The sequence below is a fragment of the Vicia villosa genome, unplaced genomic scaffold, assembly GCF_029867415.1.
Source record: "Vicia villosa cultivar HV-30 ecotype Madison, WI unplaced genomic scaffold, Vvil1.0 ctg.000256F_1_1, whole genome shotgun sequence".
Lineage (NCBI taxonomy): Eukaryota > Viridiplantae > Streptophyta > Magnoliopsida > Fabales > Fabaceae > Vicia > Vicia villosa.
In genome coordinates this window covers 1,243,392-1,264,642 of record NW_026705109.1, presented here as the reverse complement: position 1 = coordinate 1,264,642, position 21,251 = coordinate 1,243,392, and the positions used below count along the sequence as shown (strand labels likewise).

Below are 21,251 nucleotides of genomic sequence, written 5' to 3'. Positions count from 1 at the left end.
ATTTAACCGTAGGGATCCAAACTAAATTGGTTTAATTATGTTTTATTAAAAATCACTCGTTTCTGGTTTTGTGTCTAATTTAATTTTCTAAAGTTCTAAAATCAACAGAGCGAGAGTTTGAGATTTTAGAACTGATAAAGGTTAGGATCAACAGAGCGAGAGTTTGAGATCTTTAACTGGATAGTAGACATAGGACATTAGTTTTAAGGATGACGAAAGCGTATTAAAACTAATTAGAATTTATTTATTTTCAAAAAGTGTTTATAAACCCGACGCGGGATGGCGAGAGCGTACGTTAGGGAATACTAGCATGGAGGATTTCGACGAGACGCTAACTCACTCTAGATTAGAAGCCATGATGGAGCACTTTGTAGAGACACAAACCGTCCAAAACCAAGAGTTTATCAAATAAAGTCTTCAAAACAATGAAACCCTTAGGCAACTGACAACTATGGTTGAGTCCCTCGCAACCCACAACATGGCATTAGAGACTCAAATCTCCCAACTTGAACAAAACCTTCTAGGACCCTTCCTTGAGGAGCATGTGGATGTTGAAACAACCATTAGTGAAAAAAATTGAAATTCCTGAGGAGAGTGATAATGAGATTGAGGAGAGTGATTATGAGATTGAGGAGAGTAATGATGTGGTTGAGAAGAGTTCTAGTGAAAAAAGAGTGGAGATTGAGAAAAATCCACCAACACAAACTGAAAGGGAGGTTGTAGAAGAAGTAGAGAAGGAAGCACCTATTGTTGTTCCTTTTCCCTATACCTTACCGATTCCTTTCCCGCAAAGTTTTATGGAAGCTAATGTAGACTCCCGATCCAAAATGTACGTGGAGGTATTGGAAAATATCGACACCAAAACACGCTTGTTTGAAGTCTCCCATAAAAAGAGGAAGTTAGAAGACCACAAAACTAGGGATATCTTTTTTGTTAAGGGAGTAAGATTAGCATTTGAGGTGGTGGATGAAATCACTAAGCCCGAACTCGAAAAGTTGATACTTATGATAGATCCAGAACCGCCACCATGATTTCAAAAGAATGAACCACCCCCACAGAAGAAAGAAAAGAAAAGGTGAGGGATATGTGAGATGGCTTGATAAGTGGCCATGGAAAACGAGGTTTGCTAAAAGTTCAATCGAGGAGTCATTCTCGAGAGAACCACCTTAAGTGCTTGCACTCTTAAGTCGTCGAGCTATCAACGTTAAACAAAGCGCTGCGTGGAGACACTTTCGGAATTTGCGCCATACAGAACTTGTGTTAGTGGAAATAGAATATTTCATTGGTTATTATGGGCATATGAACTATGCATCAAAGATTTTGCATTCTGGAAACCTATTATACAAATTGATGGAACATGATTGTACGGGAAGTATAAAGGAAAGTTACTCATGCTAGTGGCACAAAATGGAAACAATAATATTTTTCCAATTGCCTTTGCTCTGGTTGAAGGTGAGACGGCTGGTGGATGGATTTTCTTTCTCAAGAACCTCCGCTTACACGTTGCTTCTCAATCCAACCTCTATTTGATTTTGGACAGACATCCTTTTACTGAGAGTGCTTACAATACCCGTGATAACGGTTGGCAAGAACCCCCTTCTAGACATGTCTATTGCATTAGACATATTGCTTAAAACATCATGAGGGAGATTAAAGACAAGACACTTTGAAAAAAGGTTATTAATGCGGCATATGCTTAATAGAGCCATCGTTCCAGCACTAGCGCGAAAAGATCAGGTCGACAAATGTGGATGCATTAAGGTGAATTGATAACCTTCCAGTGGAGGAGTGAACCCGTGCATTTGACAATGGTCAATGATAGGGGTACATGAAAACAAATTTAGTGAAATCGGTGAACTCTATCTTCAAAGGCATCAAAAACCTACCGATAACCGCATTTGTGAGAGCAACATATTTTAGGTTTAGGTCACTGTTCGATACCAGGGGTTTAAAATGCGGTTAGTGTTGCAATCCGATAAATAAAATGATAAGATTATGCCGTACATGCCGTCAATTGAGACACAATTGAAAAAATTGTTCGAATATTGGGTCTAGCTCTGCGAAATAATTTTTTATGTCAATATTGATAAGTAATTTATTTGTTGTAAGCAAGAGATTTCAATAAGAGTTTCATTTCATATTCAAGTTAACATTTGGGTACAACAAACTTAACACAACCAGGAAAAAAACAACAATACAATAAACAACTAAGCACATCATAATAACTACGTGATTAGAATCATCAAGACAATATTGGTTGGTCCAAGCATCATCATAAGAACATTATAGTCATTTTTCACAAGTTTCCAGAAATGAGTTACTCCATTTTCGTAGGATACAGTAACTTGCCTATCAACTCTTATGATCTGTTCACTGTCATGAATGTCTCCGTCTAACCATCTAATCAAGCTCCTCTAGAAATGCTTGAAGGTCTGTGTATTCCAAAGTTTGATCTTGATCTCACGCTTTGTTGGCAAAAAAATATTTTTAGCATCTCTTTTGATCAATGAAAACATTTGAGGGGTACTGGAAAATATATTTAAGAATAAAATAAGAAGATGTGTGGAAAATGGTGGAGATGGATGGTTGTATTTATAGAAAAACCAAAACAATTGAGTAGTCACACTGAATGACTACTGCACTTTACCATTTCATGCATCCGTCATATTGCATAGCCTGATAGAGGAGCATGCGCTATGCAATGTGGCGCCTCCCTATTAAAATGCATTCATGTGCCACACAGAGTGGCTACACCTCTGTGTGACGAATTTTTTTGTTTGAAAAGTGATTGGTTTGGAAATTTATTTGAAATGATGGTTATTTGGATTTTTTTTAGAAAAAGTGGTTATTTGAAAAAAAATCTCTAAATTGAACACCATATCAACTTTTTTCTTTTTAAATTACTCATAGAATAAATTATTTGTTAGAAGATAATATCTGAAGAAAAAAACTACTATAAAAGGGTCAAACTATCTTAAAACTTGACATATAGAACAAAGAAAAAGAATTAAAAACCGAAAGGGAATTTCTTTATGCATCCATATACTTACTCATAGAACCTCGGTGAAAATCCCAAAATACCCCTATATTTTGGATATGCATATCCGAAGGCACCTTCTTCTTTTTTAAAAAATGGTTATTTCAGATATGCAAACCCAAAGTCTTTTTGGGTTTTCAAAAAACGCAAACAACCACCACCACTACTCACATTCTCTTCAAAACACAAAATTTATTCTAAAAACCCATTGCTATCAAGTTCCTGTCAAGGCATTCATATTCCACAACTTCCATTTAAGCTACATTCAAGGCTCAAAGCTCAATTCAAGTGCTACTCAAAGCTTAAAAAAATTGTAAGTTTCCACAACTTTCCACTCTAGCTTTGAAATGTTATTAGGGCTATTAGAAATTAGGATAATGGTGTAGGTTAAAGTTATTAATGATGCTCAATGACAGTGTTTGTATGATAAAAATTGGATTTTGTATGAGTTAGGGCAAAAAATGGAAACTGTAAAAAATAGTTGTCCGTAGGTAATTTTGAAAGTGCATATCCGAAAACACCCCTTGACTAGTTTTGCATATGCACTTCCGAAATTGGCTCTGATTTTTTTTTTTTAATTTTCACTTTATATGTTCACTTTATACCATGCTTGATTGATCAAATGTTTGATTCATATACTTGACTTGATTCTGAATTTCAAGAAAATGACTGACAACTAGGCACCGACCAGTTGATTTAGACAAAGGAGGCAGACACAGAAAGCCTCAGCTCGGCGCGAGAGAGCCGCGCAACAAGGAGTGGCTCGGGGACATGGAGGAGTCTAAGTCTCAGTCTAGATGGATGAGGCGCCTGAAGGATCCTCATTTGTACCGAGGAGTCGACTGTCTCTGGGGTCTTCCTCTCGCGAGGTTAGTCGGGAGGAGGAGGAGGAGGAACTCGATGTTCACCTTGAGCACGACGATGCTGGTCAGGACGATGCTCAGGACGCACAGGATGGTGGCTACCTGGGAGGTCCTCCAGACACGTTCGTCTTGATATACTATCATGACCATGCCGCTCGACATATTTGGGACGACGAGCTTGTTTTTTATTTCACTTTCTAATTTAACCGTTTTAATTACAAATAGTTAAATGAATTCAAGCGGTTTAACTAACATTGTTGTTTTTTTGTTGTGACAGGAACGGGCGCCCATAAAATCCGTGAACCATTTGCAGAAAATATTTAATCTGTTTAAACCACACGCTCAGTGGTTTAATGATGTTGTAGCTGGATCCAAACTTGGTGGGTTATGCATGACCGAATATAGTACCATTAGCCATGACATGCAGGGGCATTTGCCGAAATGTAGCACAAGGAGACGTCGTCTTTCCACTTTCCTATTGGGAAGTTGACGATCACCCTCCACGATGTGGTCTGTCTGCTCCACCTTCCGATCAGAGGGAGGTTATTGGACCGTTCCCAGATACAGCGGGTTGAGGTCATCGATTGGATGGTGGATTATCTAGGTATGGACACATATCTGGCTGATTATGAGTGCAGAGCGACAAATGGGGCGCATATTTGGTTCTCCAGCTTGAAAGAGCTTTATGAGAACCATTTGGTGGCAGCATCGGATTCTGAGGCAGAGGCAGAGGGTGATGGTGTTTTTGTTGAGTACCACCGAGCTTGCGCCTTGCGGTGTTGGCTCATGTTCCTGGTTGGCACGTCCCTCTTTATGGACCAAAGTGCAACCTACATGGACATGACATACCTCAAATATTTTGTCGATTTGACTATAATTCTCGAGTGGAACTGGGGGTCGCCATTCTGGTATACATGTATTAGAAGTTGAATGAAGCGTGCAATTGAAGGACCAGACAGTTGACTGGCTCTTGCATACGCCTCACAGTATATTTATTTTTAATTATATCACATTTAATATGTTATTTGTTAACGTGTACTAACATATTATCATATTTTGTTTCAGAGCTGGATCATCTCATACTTTCAACGTATCCACAACTACGATCCTGATCCGTTGTACACTGACACCATGCCCAGGGCGGCACGATATGTCCTCCATAGGGGGAATCATAAAGTGGGGTCCTATCATGTATACCTCGATCATACTGCTCACGATGACGTCCAGTGGACGCTGTTAGAACAAGATTTGTTCTAATCAATATTCTATGTGTTGATGATAACATTATATATGAATTTTGTATAAGACAATGTGGTACTCTAATCCTTTGCATTTTCCATTTCAAGAATTATATAAAGAGTATGCACAATTCAGCGCTCAGAAGCACTGACTCAGAAGGTTCTGGATGGCTGCATCAGAACATGCTCTGGCAAGACATCAGAAGATGGTCAAGCAGAATCAGAACATGGACTATGAAGCATCAGAAGAACATGAAGTTAGAAGCAGAAGCACTGAAATTCTTATGGTATCACGCTCAAGCTCTTCAAAGTTAGAAGACAAGAAGATGCTCTGCACCAAGCTGTTGACTCTGAAATTCAAACGTTGTATTCATAAATCTGAGTTCAGAAGCAAGTACAAGATGACAGGCTATTAAGTCTAATCTCTGACTGACAAAAGGAACGTTAGAAGCTACAAAAGGCAAAGTCAGTAAAAGCAGCAAAAGCATGGCTCGAGGTAGTTGACAAAAGTGTGAAACAATAAATGCAAAGATGTACTATTCACGCAATGCATTAAATGCAACCCAACGGTCATCTTCTCAAACGCCTATATATATAGAAGTTCTGATCAGAAGCAGCTAACGAACTCTTGCGCAAAATACCAAGACGCTGTCAAATTCAAATCTCACGAACTTCATCTTCAACCTCACAAACTCTTGTAATATTTAGTGAGTGTTAAGCTTAGAACTTAAGAGAAATATCATTGTTGTAATTATAGCTTTATAAGAAGCAATTCATACTCTTGTAAACATTATTTTACATTGATTGTAAAAGGTTCCTAGAGTGATCAGTGTGATCAGTAGACTCTAGAAGACTTAGAAGTTTTCTAAGTGGTGATTTCCTAGAGTGATCAAGTTGTGATCTGTATACTCTAGAAGAGTTAGAGATTATCTAAGTGGAAAACCATTGTAATCAGTTGGATTAGTGGATTAAATCCTCAGTTGAGGTAAATCACTCTAAGGGGGTGGACTGGAGTAGTTTCGTTAACAACGAACCAGGATAAAAATAATTGTGTTCATTATTTTTATCTTACAAGTTTTTAAAGTCACACTTATTCAAACCCCTCCTTTCTAAGTGTTTTTCTATCCTTCAGACGCCCTTCAGTGATAACGGTGATGTTGTCCATTCGACCGCATCGCATTATATTCCGGATGGTTGGCATGTGGGGCCAACACCTTGGTCAGATATCCGTCGGAGCGGTGCATGAGACAGTTTAGACGTGTGCAGATTATACCGAAATCTCCATTTAAGGCTGCTCCTAACACCGTTATTTGCCAAGATCTCACTGCTATCTTTGAGGATTAGGCCAATCATTTAGTCCCAGAAGAGTATCGATGCATTCGGGCCACCCAGAGCTGGTACTGTGTAGATGGGTACATGACATGGTTTTACCAGGTGTCACATCCTATCATGACACCCGATGCTCCTGGGCGTCCACCTAGGCCAGCGCACGAGCTCTTGGAGAACCAGCAGGCTGAGGATGACCATGCCACTGATCTCCTGCTGATATGTCAGTGGATACAGTTGATTGGTCAGGAGGCATTGGAGAGGGATCATTGAGCATGACGATTCAGAGGCGGTTGGCATAGTGTAGAGGATGGTAAGTGAGACGTTGTGTGCGGCGGCGTATATGAAGCAGAGGAGGTCGTAGGGAGTTCGCATTAGGCATACTCAGTAGTAATTGCCTTTTCATGTTCTATTTATGACTTTTTTAGCGTTGTAATATTTTGACATTTTGCACTTGTTTGAACAACTATTTTTATATTATGATATTGATGTTTTATTCTAGTTTACGTATTTTTTATAACCCGTTCCAGTTTGTCGAATAATAAGACGTATTTATTAATCTTAGTTGCTACGTTGCTCCTAATGTAACAATGCAATGTTGTTTTTAAAAAATGAAGGATTCAAAGCATATTTCAGATATTCATGTTCGAAACTGGTTCATGGTATTTTTAAATATGCATATCTAAAATATTTGAAAATAAGATAATAGTGCCTTCAAATATAAGTTCGCATTACACATATCCGAAGAGTATTTTGAAGTTTTAGGGGGTGTTTTTCACCCTATATAGATATACACTGAAATTCCCAAACCTAAATAATATATGGGCCGACATAGAGAAACCGCAAATGATAGACCCAACGAAAGTCATTTTTGTCCGTATTCTATTCAACTTTGTAATCACAAACCCTCAATAATAAAACTGAAAATAAGAGAATCAAATTCAGTTTCCATTCACGCATCTCCGATTGCGTGTGGCCTACTACGGTGATGCTTTCACAGTTATCATTCTAACACAAAAATGAAACCCTCGAACTAACCCAAACAATGACCATAATCACAATAACATAGTTCAGGTTCATCTTCTCACTTCAATTCTCATCCTTTTTTTCCTACCACAAATTCAAATTACCAATTCATTGCATAATTTCGTTCTCTTTCGTTTCAGTTTTTTCTTCATATTTTCATAATTAGGTTTTTTTGAAGCGCACTCAGAAAACTCTACTTCACTGGTTGCAAAATACATAACAAGTTGCTTTTATTTTCATAATTTCAGCTAAGGTTTGTTTCTAGCCTGCATAATCATATTTAATTTGATTCTTATATAGTGATTGAAATGTGTGTTTATCATAACTTGATCGTGATGAAACACACTGGCACAGACACGACACTGATACGTAGACACCGATGACAATTTAAGAGAATAGAAGTGATTGAATGTATCTACGGTGTCAGACACTAGTACGTGTTAGGGTGTTATGTTATTTCTATTATTGTTTGGAAAGAAATGGTATTATGTTTCTGAAAAAGTGTAATTGGATTCTTTTGGAAGTAGTTTGGGGTTAGGTTGGTATTTTAGGTGAAGATGTCTCTGCGGATAAAGGCTGTGGTGGATAAATTCGTTGAGGAGTTGAAAGAAGCGTTGGATGCTGATATTCAGGATAGGATCATGAAGGACAGAGAGATGCAAAGTTATATCCAAGAACGTGAACGCGAGGTTGCTGAACGTGAAGCTGCTTGGAAGGCTGATCTTTCTCGTCGCGAGGTACCTTCTTGGTTCATTCAAATTGTTAATTTTATTTTGAAAAAATTAATCTCCAATTCTATATAGATTGAAAAAGCAAGATAATATTGAAGTGCAAATTCCCTAATGTTATTTGTATAACAACAAATATTTGGTACATTTTGATCTATTATTGTTTCTACGCCTTCCATGCGTTGACTATGGTTTTCTTAGAAGAATCTTTTCGCAGTAAGAACAAAATTTGGTACTGTAGTTGAATTAATTACCTTCTCGAAGCTTGATATGTTTGGGATTAATTGCCTTCTTGAATCTTGATTTGTTTGAGATTAATTTGGTATTCTGTATTTTGAGAGTTTGCGAAAAGTGATTTCCGTTGTAGAAGGGGAGTCCCCGAGTTCTCATTCATTCATTGAAGTTGTTGTTTCTTTTGAATTCAATTTCTTTGGTTCCTAAAACTTCCACATATAATTTTAGTCTTTGATGTCACAGACTACTTGAAAAAGTTAAACTCAAATTATCCTGTTCCTGGTTCCGTAAGGTTATAGGGTGATTTGAAATCATCAGTTAGAAATACTATTGTTTATAAATAGCAATATAATAGTGTATGATTGATCAGATAATTATACTGTTTTTTCTACTTAAGTTTCAGATGTAGAACTCTGATTACGTTCTTACAATGCATGAAACATGGTTTAAATCAGGAGGTATTTTTCGAAATCATAAAAAATAACAAATGGAGAATGACACTGTAATCATCTAAGAATTGATAGTTTCATAGTGTTTATTTGTGAGTATCAATGTATTTTGCATCGCCTATTTAAATTTTCTCGCATGCTTGTGACATTCTTTGATCTTATGGATATCTTTAAAATGGTTCAGGTGAAATATGGCAATGCCAGTTTCACTTGTCTTTTGATTGGAATACTATGACGTGCTATGTAGCTGTAACTTATATTTCATGTTAAAGGCATGTCTGAGTGACCAATGGTAAATGTCAAACACCGCTTTCCTGTTTCTAAATGTATTTTTTTGCCTTTAGTGCGTTAAGGACCCAACTCCAACATCTAGCCAACACTTCCATTCCGGCTAGATGAATTAATTGAAGGTAATAGACACAGTTGAACGATCATTTTAAAAATCTTTTTTTTTTTTATGAAGAAACAAAGTATACAAATGGGATAACGGTGTATGTTAGTATTTTTTTGGCGATATCCTTTATCACTGGGAAATTGTAATACGTAACAAGTTCTTGTGATATGAACGAATATATAAATTCTGAATCTCTATATAGATCTTCTATAAATAACGCTCACATTTTAAACATAACTGGTGTCTATATTTTGGATTGATTATTGTGCGGGTGTAGTGTCCTAAATTCTGTGTCTAGTATCCATGTTCAAGTCTCTATCTATGCTTCAGAGAAAATGTGATGTATGGCTTATATTTGATCTAGATGTTGCATAATTTTTATTTCTGAATTGTGAGCATCCATTACTTTTTGTGTATCTTATCTTACCCTGCTGACCCTCCTTGACTGAGGTGTGAGGAACAATTGTAATACTAGATGAATGCTGGCTGAGCTTTTTCTTTAGGTGAATATTTAAGACATCGGATTGTTACGAGGTTAACACTTCACTAATTTTGATATTGATGCAGTTTCAGTGAACTGCTTCTGAAATTGAAGAAAAAGATAAGTAACTTTTAAGAAAAATGATAATACAATCCTCAAATTTGCTGGGGTGGTGGCTCAACAAAGTGGAATAAATTTAGACATTAACAAAATACCCTTGAAATTTAAAGTTAGAGATAACAAGTATAATAACAGAAACACCTGCTTCATGATTGCAAGAAATAGAATAAATAAGTAATTATAAAAAATGAAAGTAAAAGCTACTTAATGACATGGCAAGCCTTTAAATCTGGATTATACCCTGAATATTATATTTTGAGTTGAAAAATTCCTTCACACTTTGTATATGTCTTTTGGGTTTTGTGATCAGTGGTTGCTTTTATGCAATCAATTTAGAAGACGTTACCAAATGCTGCTCTCAGCATGATTGTTCTTTCTCTTTAGATTGGAGTTTTATTTTCTGGGCCGAGTCCATAATGCTTTTAATTTTTTTCTCGGTAACTAACCCAGCTTCACAAGTTCTGGGGAACCACTTTTCTGATGTTTTGCTATGATTTGTGTTATATTACTGGGGAAGCAGAATTCTTGTTGCATCTTAAAAATGGAAATTGACTTGGAACTGTAACAACGTTTCCGTTCATCGTTCTGCTATCATAAAAAAAAGTAGTTTCTGTCCTCATTTTTTTCTTTCAATTTTGCAGGCAGAGATTGCTCGACAAGAAGCAAGGTTAAAGATGGAAAGAGATAATCTTGAAAAAGAGAAAAGCGTCTTAATGGGAACTGCGTCAAATCAAGATAATCAAGATGGTGCTCTTGAAATTACAGTAAGTGGTGAAAAATACCGATGCCTCAGATTCGCCAAGGCAAAAAAATAAGACTTTAACAGGGTGACATAAAGGAAAAAGTTCATTCCTCCCTTCGCCAAGAGAGGGTTGTTCCTGCTGAAGAATGGCTTAGCTCAAATAATGTACATCTAGGATCATGTATTCACATTTAATTGTTTCATTGCAGTTTATCATTCTGCCAGATTTGAAAAAAAATGTTATTTCTTGCTCAATTAAATTTTTTACATGATTTTTTCTGTGACCATGTTGTTGACTTTGTTTAGCTAAAACGGTTTAAATTTTTTACCAGTTTAATGTTTTGCAGAATGTATGCAGTATATCTTTGTAACATCAATAACCAATACAAATAAATAGAGTTAGTTACAATACTCTGTGATTCTATGTAATTGTGAAGTTAAAGAATCCACAAGAATTGAGTAAAAAAATAAATCTACAAGAATTTGTATTGAGATTCAGCATAATCATGATTGAAACCAGCTCTGAAAAGGGTGCATTTCTTTAATGGTGTCAACAATGGATTCAGGACTTAAAGTAGCATCAACTCTAAGGATCCCCTCAGACTCATCAATCTTCAGCAAATCTAACTGGGATTGCAGAAGAGACGCAGGCATATAATGTTTTCCTTCTGCAGCCCTCTTATTCACTCTAGCAATCAGCACTTCCGCAGGAACATCCAATAAAACGAAGTTAACCGCACTTGTATAACCCTCCGATTTATAATCAGGATCACCTGATCTAAGTATTTCTCTATACTGTTTCTTCAAAGCAGAGCAACCGAGAACCAAACCCTTTTTGTTAATCAAGTATTCTTCAATGACATCTCTGAGTGATTCAAGCCATGGCTTCCTGTCTTCATCTGTAAGTGGGATTCCCATACTCATTTTTTCTGTTGTATTAAAAGAAATGAGATGCAAACAAATGAAATCTAAAAATACACCGAATGCGTGAATGCAAGAATATCAAACTGTAGAGAATCTAACAAACAGAAACAGTTACCTTTGTTTGATTGAGAATGAAAATCATCAGCATCAAGATACTTATAGTTAATCTCTTTTTCCAGCTTTTGACCAATTGTGCTGTTCAATAGATATCCAACATATCAGTAATAAAAATACAACCACTTGCAGAAGAAACATAGTATTTCTCACACATAAAATGAGAAATCTGTCTGAAAAGTGAAAACAAATAAACAACAAAAATGAAGTAGTTATGTTATCTGAATTGGACAGTTACGTTTTTCCGGCACCACTGACACCCATGATGACGATAACAGCACCTGTTAAAACCATTTAGTTAATGAAATTTGCATACAAAAATGAATGATCCAGGAAGAAGAGAAATAGTAAAGCCTTTACCGTTTCTTGAAACCATGGGATGCAGAGAATAGACACACGTTGTGATAATAATAATTGAAGAAAGTTGAGCAAGAGAGGCTTAAAGGATAAAGACAAATGACCATTCCATAGTCACATATGCAATTATTATGTATCCTTTGAAAACAACGTATACTAAAAGTTTCAGAGTCGTGCGAGATGATAAGTATTGTATGACGAAGATATACGTAAGAGTTGTTTTGCTTAGTCAGATCGGTCTGTTTCACCTGATCCATCTCGGGGCAATGGACGGACAAATTCTCGTCAACTAACATAAATTGAGGCTGTTTTAACTACGAGTCAATTTAAATTATAATTTCAAATAAATATAAAAAAGTTAAAACATTGTATAGAATTTTTCAATTTATTTTTCTGAAAATCATTCGGATCAAATACAACCTCTCATTCATTTTTTTAAGATTAAATCAAAAATGAAATCATATATATTTATTTTTTTTATTGGTATGATATATTTATTATTATATTATTTGTTGTTTGGATAATGATATTTATTATTATATTATTTGTTGTTTGGATAATGATATTTATTAAAAAAAATTACTTTTTAATTTATTAAATAATTAATGTATTTAATTTATTAAAAATAAATCTTCTTTTATAAATAGAATCAGAGAGAGTAATTTAGTTTAATCAATTTTTGAATATTGTACATAATTTTTATTTTTATTACATTAATTTCGTATAAGATATAAAAATGTCATTTTTCTATACTTTTATCATATTAGTATTAAATAATTAAAAAATATATTAATTTGAATATTCAAATAAAGATAAAATTAAACTGCATTAAATTAAATCAAATCAAATTAAAAAGATAGGTTAATAGTCATTTGCCCCCCTGCAATAGTAGCGATATTCGGTTTACCCCCTTTTAAAAAAAAAAAATTGTATTACCCCCTGTAATATTTGGGTACCCCCTAAACGTGTAAAAACCAGGGAGTAAAGTCAGAAAAATATATTTTACAGGGGTAATTTTCCCTCTTAGGGGGCAAAAGACTTACAATTTTAATATTATAGGGGGGTAATACAAATTTTTTTTTTTAAAAGGGGGTAAACCGAATATCGCTACTATTGTAGGGGGCAAATGACTATTAACCCTAAAAAGATTTATGAATCATTCAAAAGGAATCAAACGGCACATAATTTTATAGATTTTTCTTTAAAAGTCAATACAAATCGCATTCTAGCCATTTCATTTTCTTTTGAAAAATATCACAATTTTTTATTTAGTAAAACAAAATAATAGTAAATGAATACAAAATACTATGTCAATTCATTATATCATGTTGAGGGAGTGACGCAGTCGGAAGCCGCCCAAAGGAATAGCAAGCGCTAAACCTTGAATCAAAACAGGGTTGCAAGCGTAAACCCTATAGATAAGCTCTGGAGTCCACCAGGAATAAAGAAAATTTTAGATTCTATTATAATAAAAATATTTTTTTGTTTTCAAAGCCTAATTTTATTTTTATTATTATTATTATTAATGAATAATATAATTAGAAATAAATAAATAAATTAAATAAATATTTAAAAGATAATTATGAAAAGTTTTCTATTAATAGCAAATAAAGAAATAATAAGGATTTTTAAAATGTGACACTTGGTAAATTTGTCAAAATACTCATCTCTTCTATTGTATGATACTAGTGAGTTTACCCGTGCGAGGCACGGGACAAAATTTCTTAAATTAAAAAATATTTTATGATTATTTATAGTTTATAAGTGAATAATTTAATATTTTTATTAATTGAAAATAACATTAAATAAAATTGTACATTAACCTTTAATAACAAAATTAAATAACAAAGAGTTATTAAGATATTTATAAAATTTTATTTATTTTCAAATACTCTATAAAAAAAATGCACATAAAAAATAAAAAATGAGTCCTCAACTAGGGGTGGGAATAGGCCAGGCCGGCCTACAGGGGCCTATAGCCTAGCCTACTTAAGGCCAGGCCAGGCCAGGCCTATTTAATAAAAAGGTCAGGCTTAGGCTTTTTTAAAAGCCTATTTAATAAAATAGCCCAGGCCCAGGCTATTAAAAAAGCCTATAAAACCTTGTAGGTCGGCCTATATTTTCATATATATTAAAATTAGTCTAAATACGTTGGCCTATATATGCATATATATTAGAAAAAGTGTTAAATAGATTGGTCTATATATGCATATATATTAGAAAAAAATATTAAACAGGTCGGTCTAAATGTTCATATATATGCGACCTACAAGGCTTCTTAAGTAATATGAATTAATTGAAAATATTAATAAGAAAGAGGCTTTTAAATAGGCTTTCAGGTCAGGCCAGACTTTTAAAAAGGCCAGGCCAGGCTGAAAAAACGAGCCTATAGTAGGCCATAGGCCAGGCTCAGGCCTTGTAAGTTTATCGCAGGCCAGGCCCAGGCCTTATAAAGCCTAGCCTAGCCTATTCCCACCCCTATCCTCAACAAATTAAATAACATTTAAATATTGAATACAAAATATTTCCGAAAAAAGTGATCAATAGGTAGTCATCAATAGAAAGGAAAATATATATTAATAGTTGTTTTATTATAAAAAAGCACAACTTTATCAATACACGAAATTTTTTAAATAGAAATAGTACATTTACATGAAATAAAAGCGAAAAATGAATATTAATGTGAGAAAAAGTATGAAAATTTAAAGCTATAACTTCAGCAAATCAAAAGTTTAAGATTATCAAAATTTTCTTCTAAATTGAATAAATTATCACAACTCAAAATTATGGACATTATTTTGATAATAACACTTAAATCTACTTTATTAGTTTTTATTTTTCTTTTATTCTGTTTCTATCTTAGAGTAACAAAAAACTTATTTTTCTGCAATATTTTACATTTTAGAAGAAAATCCTACAAAATGAAAATGACAAAAGGGAAAAGGATGCTAAGGGTTCTAAAAATTATGGTTATTATTTTTTATTATTTTTTTAAAAGGAATATAAAAAAGACCTAATCCAAAAGTATTATGCTTTATTTATTAATAAAAAATTAAAACTTATTAACAAAATAAATTAAATGAATAGAAAATAAATAAAACAATATTAAGAATATATAATTTCGGATGTTAACAAAAATCTTACATCATTCATATCTTAAAAAAAATGTTTGATAAAAAAATATTTGATAATTTATTTTAGAAAATTATCATCAACTATGATAAAATATAAATTTTATTTTATCTATTAACCGTAAGAAAAATACACCAAAAATATTTCCAAATGCACCCTTAAACATTCATAAATTAGCATCATATTATATATAATATTTTCTATTACATCTAATCTTTAACATTCATTATTGTAGATATTTGTAGAAAATTAAAAATTAGATTTAAAAATATTGAAAGAGCGAACGAAAGAAAAGAGAGAGACAAATCATTTTTTATTGATTAGTTAGTTTATATTTTTAATAGCATTTACTTATTTCATCTTAATTTTAATTAATTTCATTTGGCAATTAATTAATTGTTGTATTGTGAGTTGTGTACTATAAATACAATAATACATGTATTGTGAGTTGTGTACCATAAATACAATAATACATGTATTGTGAGTTGTGTACCATAATTGCGATGCATTGTAAATAGTTTTTGCCTTTTTAATTTTTCAAGTTGATTGTAATGTAATTTATAGTGACTCACTTAAACGGTGGCTTAATTAATGTCCGAATAATTTAAATTTAAATTTAAATAAAATATATAATAAAATTAATTTGAGAAGATTTTGTTTTGTTTCCCAAAAAGGTTAATCAATTCAAAGACAATGATTATAGGCAGAATCAATGCTAAGATCCGATTAATATTGTTCAAGTTTACGTCGATTAATAACAAATTATTATGTGTTCTTCCATAATTACCCAAATCAATTTTTGATTAATTACTTAATATTTCTTTTTAATAACATTTAATACTTCTTAAATGAGAGAATTTAATTCTACTTAAATGAGAGAATACGAATAATGATAAAGTATATTTAAAAAAGGCAAAATACCCTTTTTGGTCCCTTAACTATACCCCAAGGTCCGTTCTGGTCCCTTATCTCTAAAAAGTGTCAAAGTGGTCCTTTAATTGTTCAAAAAGGACCACGTTTGTCCTTTCTGTCAGCTCCGTTAGTCAAAGTCAAAGGAATGGCGTATGTGGCATACATGTGGCAGACAGATATTTATTTTAATTACCAGATGGTTTATTTTAATTTCCAAGATGGTTTATTATTATTATTATTATTATTATTATTATTATTATTATTATTATTATTATTATTATTCAATTGAAGAATACACATGAAGAACACAAATGAAGAACGCCTGAATGTTCTTCGTGCATAAATATTGAAAATCACCCACCTACCCCAAATTATGGAAACTTAAAAACTAACCCACCTCAAATCATCTCATAAGCATCAATTTATAATCAGAATCCTCAAAAACCTGGATCGAAGCTTACAAAATTAGAAGAAAAAAAAACCAATTCTAAATCCAGATGAAATCAAATCCAGAAAAAAATCCAGATGAAATCAAATCGAAGAAGGTACATCCATTTCTCATAACGAAGTTGTTACATTTCTCAGACATGGAAGCAACCAGAGTGATGAAAAATCCCCATGCGATTGGAGGTCGATTGTCGTAATCAGAAGAACATTTAACTTTCTCCCATTTGCAATAATAATCAAGAGCACGATTTTAATTGATTGAAGTTTTCAGCTTTTGCATCACGTCACCATCTCGACCAAGCAGAGACAAAGATTGTAGAAAACAGTAAAACGAGATGAAGAACATTGGAAACTCCGAAAGCCATTTAGGGTTTTGTTGTTGATGAAAATGGTTTTTGACTGAAGAAGAAAAACAGAGAGAGTAGCGTAAGAAAACAGAGGCATCCATGGAAACCAGGGGAGAAAGGATTGATTCTGATACCGGGACGAAGATCGAGAACGATAGCGCCCATGGTTGTGCCTTCGCAGCGGCGTTTAGGTCTCTGCAACATAGTAGAGAAAAGCTTGAGGGTATTTTAGAGTTTCTGGGTTTAAAGTAATTTTGCTGAAAATCTATTAAATCAGATTTAAATGCAACATATAATCATTTTTTAAATTTCCAATTTATCTTTATTGTTTAACCATGGATCTTAATACTAAGAAATGTAACAACTTCATTCTCAGAAATGGATATTTTTTTATGTTTTTTCAGATATAATAAAATTGATAATAAATGTGAATGAAATAGATAACATCAATTGTAAAGTGGTTTGTTGGTAAGTTGAGATAGCTTGCAAGCAAGGTGGCCTTGGTTCAATTCCAGACTTAATCAAAAAATTTGGAATGACTTTGAACATCAATATGTGCCAAGTCACCTGCCACACGTATGATCAAGTGCCACGTCAAATGCCACACAAGCAAAAAAATTTGGAATGACTTTGAACATCAATATATTTGACGGAAAGGACTAACGTACACCTCATCTAAAAACACATATAATATTAATTCACTAAAGAATAAATCAATATAATCAATATAAAAGAAAAGATTAACATATTTCAACATAGAAATCAACATAGTAATCAAACATAACCTATGTATAAGATTATTATTTTTAGAGAGACAATATAATATTATTTTACTAATTCATCCAATCAAATAACAACAAATAAAATTTAAATCGACACTATTCCTTTTCTTAAATAAGGAGAACCCTATTCCTTTTCATCACTTCAATCTAAACCCAAAACCCTAATCTCAAATCTCCATGGCACCACCAAAGCGACTCCGCATCACTCCGCTCGACGATCCACCCACCGCCTCCTCTTCCTCCGATGACGACCAACCACCTTCCTCCAAAAAGCCAGAAGATGAAGTAGTCGATGAAGAAGAAGATTCAGAAAAAGCGGGAGAAGAAACTGAAGAAGATGAAGATGAAGGTTCTTCATCCGAAGAAGAACAAGTTCAACCTCCTTCCAAAAATCCTCCACCTTCTACCCCAATCTCAAACCCTAAACCCGACTCCGGCTCCGAATCGGAATCTGGTTCCGAATCCGAATCTGATTCTGAACAAGAACCTACTCCACCTAACGCCAAAGTCAAGCCTCTCGCATCAAAGCCCATGAAAGCCCAACCACAAGCCCAAACCCAATCTACTCCTGTACCGGCCAGATCTGGAACAAAACGTGCAAACGAAAACGGTTCCAAACCTGCTAAGAAGAAAACAACCGGCGCCGGCGGTGGTTCTGAAAACGAGGCGGATGGAGACGGTGACGTGAAAATGACAGGGGAAGACTCAAAGAAGATGAATCAGAGAGTCTTCACTGAAGGAGACGAGATTGCCATTCTGAAAGGTCTTGCTGACTTCATTTCCAAAACCGGAAAGGATCCGATGAAGGAACTGGTCGAATTTCATAGTTTTGTGAAGAAATCTATTCACGGGGATGTGACTACCGAACAGCTGAAGCGAAAGGTCCGTGGTTTGAAGATGAAGTTCAAAGACGGTGGTGGTTTCACTAAAGAGCATGATAAGAAAGCTTTTGAACTTTCCAAAAAGGTTTGGGGCAATACTGAAGGCAATAATAACGTAGGCAATGAAGGGGAAGAAAATGGAAAAGTGAATGAGAAAACTCCGAAGAGTACTAAGAAGGAAGCTCCGGTGAGAAACAATGGTTCTGCTAAGAAAGAAAAAGTTGTCAATGGTGCTGGAAAAGATGAGGGTGGTGTTGATAGAAGCTTGGCTTTGAGTGAAATGTGTAGATTTGGTGAAGCTGCACCCTTGAATGCTATGGAAAGGGGAATAGGATTGTTGGAGGAGTCCATGGTTGATGAGTTTAACGAGGGATGGAGAAAGGTTCAAATTGCGGAGATGGAACTGTTAGTGACCCGGCGGCAACTGCTTACGGATCAGGCTAGGATAGCATTGGACGCGTTGAAGAAGACGCGTTGAAGAAGTCTATCAGTTAGGGTTGTCTTGAGGTTAATTTTGTTGCTAATATGGTACATGTTTTGGATATGTTCTCTTTTTTATTTATGCAGTGATTTTGTGGTTATCTTATGATCATTTGGTTTGACAACTGCAGATGAATGATGAATGTATTATGACTTTTTCTTATGAAATTATTGTGGTTGTTTGATCCTTTGATTATTGTTTATATGAAATTGTTATGGTTTAGAAATTTTGAATATTGTGATTGCTCAACATGCAAAGATATTATGTAATTTTGATGGTTGTAATGTTATGCCAACATGTTTGTACATGTGGTTTGATAGAGCTTAGTCTCTGGCTTAAACAGATTGGAAGTTCCTGAAATGAATTTCAGATTTGCACTTCATGTGTAGAATACCTTCAGTGTGAGTGTTTGTGTGAACAAGAGGTGAAGCCTTTTTTGTTATGGCAGCTAAACTTTGCTTTATGTGTTGAGTTCGTATATAGATTTATAGTGTTTTTGTGTGTGCATATTATATCGATTTATAGTGTTTTTACCAGTTTAATGTTTTGCAGAATGTATGCAGTATATCTTTGTAACATCAATAACCAATAAAAATAAATAGAGTTAGTTACAATACTCTCTGATTGTTTGTAATAGTGAAGTTAAAGAATCCACAAGAATTGAGTAAAAAAATAAATCTACAAGAATTTGTATTGAGATTCAGCATAATCATGATTGAAAACAGCTCTGTAAAGGGTGCATTTCTTTAATGGTGTCAACAATGGATTCAGGACTTAAAGTAGCATCAACTCTAAGTATTCCCTCAGACTCGTCAATCTTCAGCAAATCTAACTGAGATTGCAGAAGAGACGCAGGCATATAATGTTTTCCTTCTGCAGCCCTCTTATTCACTCTAGCAATCAACACTTCCGCAGGAACATCCAATAAAATGAAGTTAACCGCACTTGTATAACCCTCTGATTTATAATCAGGATCACCTGATCTAAGTATTTCTCTATATTGCTTCTTCAACGCAGAGCAACCAAGAATCAAACCTTTTTTGTTTATTAAGTATTCTTCAATGGCATCTCTCAGCGATTCAAGCCACGGCTTCCTGTCTTCATCTGTAAGCGGGATTCCCATACTCATTTTTTCTGTTGTATTAAAAGAACTCATTTTTTCTGTTGTATTAAAAGAAATGAGATGCAAACAAATGAAATCTAAAAATACACCGAATGCGTGAATGCAAGAATATCAAACTGTAGAGAATCTAACAAACAGAAACAGTTACCTTTGTTTGATTGAGAATGAAAATCATCAGCATCAAGATACTTATAGTTAATCTCTTTTTCCAGCTTTTGACCAATTGTGCTGTTCAATAGATATCCAACATATCAGTAATAAAAATACAACCACTTGCAGAAGAAACATAGTATTTCTCACACATAAAATGAGAAATCTGTCTGAAAAGTGAAAACAAATAAACAACAAAAATGAAGTAGTTATGTTATCTGAATTGGACAATTACGTTTTTCCGGCACCACTGACACCCATGATGACGATAACAGCACCTGTTAAAACCATTTACTTAATAAACTTTGCATACAAAAATTGAATGATGCAGGAAGAAGAGAAGAATAGTAAAGCCTTTACCGTTTCTTGAAACCATGGGATGCAGAGAATAGACAAGGTATGTTTTGTCTTGTGATAATAATAATTGAAGAAAGTTGAGAAAGAGAGGCTTAAGGGATAAAGACAAGTGACCATTCCATAGTCACATATGCAATTATTATGTATACTTTGAAAACAACGTATACTATAAAAGTTTCAGAGTCGTGCGAGATGATAAGTATTGTATGACGAAGATAAACGTAAGAGTTGTTTTGCTTAGTCAGATCCGTCTGTTTCACCTGATCCATCTCGGTGAATGGACGGACAAATTCTCGTCAACTAACATAAATTGAGGCTGTTTTAACTACAAGTCAACTTAAATTATAATTTCAAATAAATATAAAAAAAATTAAAACATTGTATAAAATTATTAAATTTATTTTTCTGAAAATCATTCGGATCAAATACAAACTCTCATTTATTTTTTAAGATTAAATCAAAACTGAAATCATATATATTTATTTGTTTTGTATTGGTATGATATATTTATTATTATATTATTTGTGGTTTGGATAATGATATTTATTAAAAAAAAATTACTTTTTAATTTATTGAATAATTAATGTATTTGATCTATTATACAAG

General features: G+C 34.0%; 4 protein-coding genes across 12 annotated transcripts; 2 read left to right on the top strand and 2 right to left on the bottom strand.

Moving 5' to 3' along the window:
• The first annotated feature begins 7,333 nt into the window (after positions 1 to 7,333).
• LOC131626078 (uncharacterized) lies at positions 7,334 to 10,925 on the top strand. Of its 6 annotated transcripts, none has more exons than XM_058896905.1 (4): positions 7,335 to 7,538; positions 7,657 to 7,743; positions 8,018 to 8,227; positions 10,538 to 10,925. In XM_058896905.1, exons 3-4 carry the CDS (start codon positions 8,048 to 8,050, stop codon positions 10,709 to 10,711), a joined length of 354 nt encoding a protein of 117 aa, XP_058752888.1. In that variant the 5' UTR covers positions 7,335 to 7,538; positions 7,657 to 7,743; positions 8,018 to 8,047; the 3' UTR covers positions 10,712 to 10,925. The 6 variants fall into 6 exon arrangements, with proteins under 6 accessions (XP_058752889.1, XP_058752887.1, XP_058752885.1 ...); XM_058896903.1 differs by having other exon boundaries at positions 7,631 to 7,743; XM_058896906.1 differs by lacking the exon at positions 7,657 to 7,743 and having other exon boundaries at positions 7,334 to 7,538.
• Positions 10,926 to 11,002: 77 nt separating this feature from the next.
• LOC131626077 (gluconokinase-like) lies at positions 11,003 to 12,242 on the bottom strand. Of its 2 annotated transcripts, none has more exons than XM_058896899.1 (4): positions 12,037 to 12,242; positions 11,915 to 11,957; positions 11,678 to 11,757; positions 11,003 to 11,537 (listed from the first exon to the last, which is right to left on the bottom strand). In XM_058896899.1, exons 1-4 carry the CDS (start codon positions 12,050 to 12,052, stop codon positions 11,143 to 11,145), a joined length of 534 nt encoding a protein of 177 aa, XP_058752882.1. In that variant the 5' UTR covers positions 12,053 to 12,242; the 3' UTR covers positions 11,003 to 11,142. The 2 variants fall into 2 exon arrangements, with proteins under 2 accessions (XP_058752882.1, XP_058752881.1); XM_058896898.1 differs by having other exon boundaries at positions 11,003 to 11,567; positions 12,037 to 12,231.
• A 5,514-nt stretch (positions 12,243 to 17,756) lies between these two features.
• Positions 17,757 to 19,199, top strand: LOC131626074 (probable transcription factor At1g61730). Its single transcript, XM_058896894.1, has one exon. The coding sequence runs from the start codon at positions 17,831 to 17,833 to the stop codon at positions 19,010 to 19,012; it is 1,182 nt and encodes a 393-aa protein (XP_058752877.1). The 5' UTR covers positions 17,757 to 17,830; the 3' UTR covers positions 19,013 to 19,199.
• Positions 19,200 to 19,584: 385 nt separating this feature from the next.
• Positions 19,585 to 20,811, bottom strand: LOC131626075 (gluconokinase-like). Of its 3 annotated transcripts, none has more exons than XM_058896897.1 (4): positions 20,649 to 20,811; positions 20,524 to 20,566; positions 20,287 to 20,366; positions 19,585 to 20,119 (listed from the first exon to the last, which is right to left on the bottom strand). In XM_058896897.1, the coding sequence occupies exons 1-4, from the start codon at positions 20,662 to 20,664 to the stop codon at positions 19,725 to 19,727; spliced, it is 534 nt and encodes a 177-aa protein (XP_058752880.1). In that variant the 5' UTR covers positions 20,665 to 20,811; the 3' UTR covers positions 19,585 to 19,724. The 3 variants fall into 3 exon arrangements, with proteins under 3 accessions (XP_058752880.1, XP_058752878.1, XP_058752879.1); XM_058896895.1 differs by having other exon boundaries at positions 19,585 to 20,176; positions 20,649 to 20,808; XM_058896896.1 differs by having other exon boundaries at positions 19,585 to 20,149; positions 20,649 to 20,806.
• Between the last annotated feature and the right edge of the window lie 440 nt (positions 20,812 to 21,251).

Bases quoted from the DNA above. Each gene is read 5' to 3' on its own strand.
- LOC131626075 (XM_058896895.1), bottom strand. The intron at 20,367-20,523 runs GTAATTGTCCAA...TCTATTGAACAG, and splicing joins GTCAGTGGTGCCGGAAAAAC to CACAATTGGTCAAAAGCTGG. The intron at 20,177-20,286 runs GTAACTGTTTCT...TTAATACAACAG, and splicing joins TCATTCTCAATCAAACAAAG to AAAAAATGAGTTCTTTTAAT.
- LOC131626078 (XM_058896906.1), top strand. From the start codon at position 8,048: ATGTCTCTGCGGATAAAGGCTGTGGTGGATAAATTCGTTGAGGAGTTG. The intron at 8,228-10,537 runs GTACCTTCTTGG...TCAATTTTGCAG, and splicing joins CTGATCTTTCTCGTCGCGAG to GCAGAGATTGCTCGACAAGA.
- LOC131626074 (XM_058896894.1), top strand. From the start codon at position 17,831: ATGGCACCACCAAAGCGACTCCGCATCACTCCGCTCGACGATCCACCC.
- LOC131626077 (XM_058896898.1), bottom strand. The intron at 11,758-11,914 runs GTAACTGTCCAA...TCTATTGAACAG, and splicing joins GTCAGTGGTGCCGGAAAAAC to CACAATTGGTCAAAAGCTGG. The intron at 11,568-11,677 runs GTAACTGTTTCT...TTAATACAACAG, and splicing joins TCATTCTCAATCAAACAAAG to AAAAAATGAGTATGGGAATC.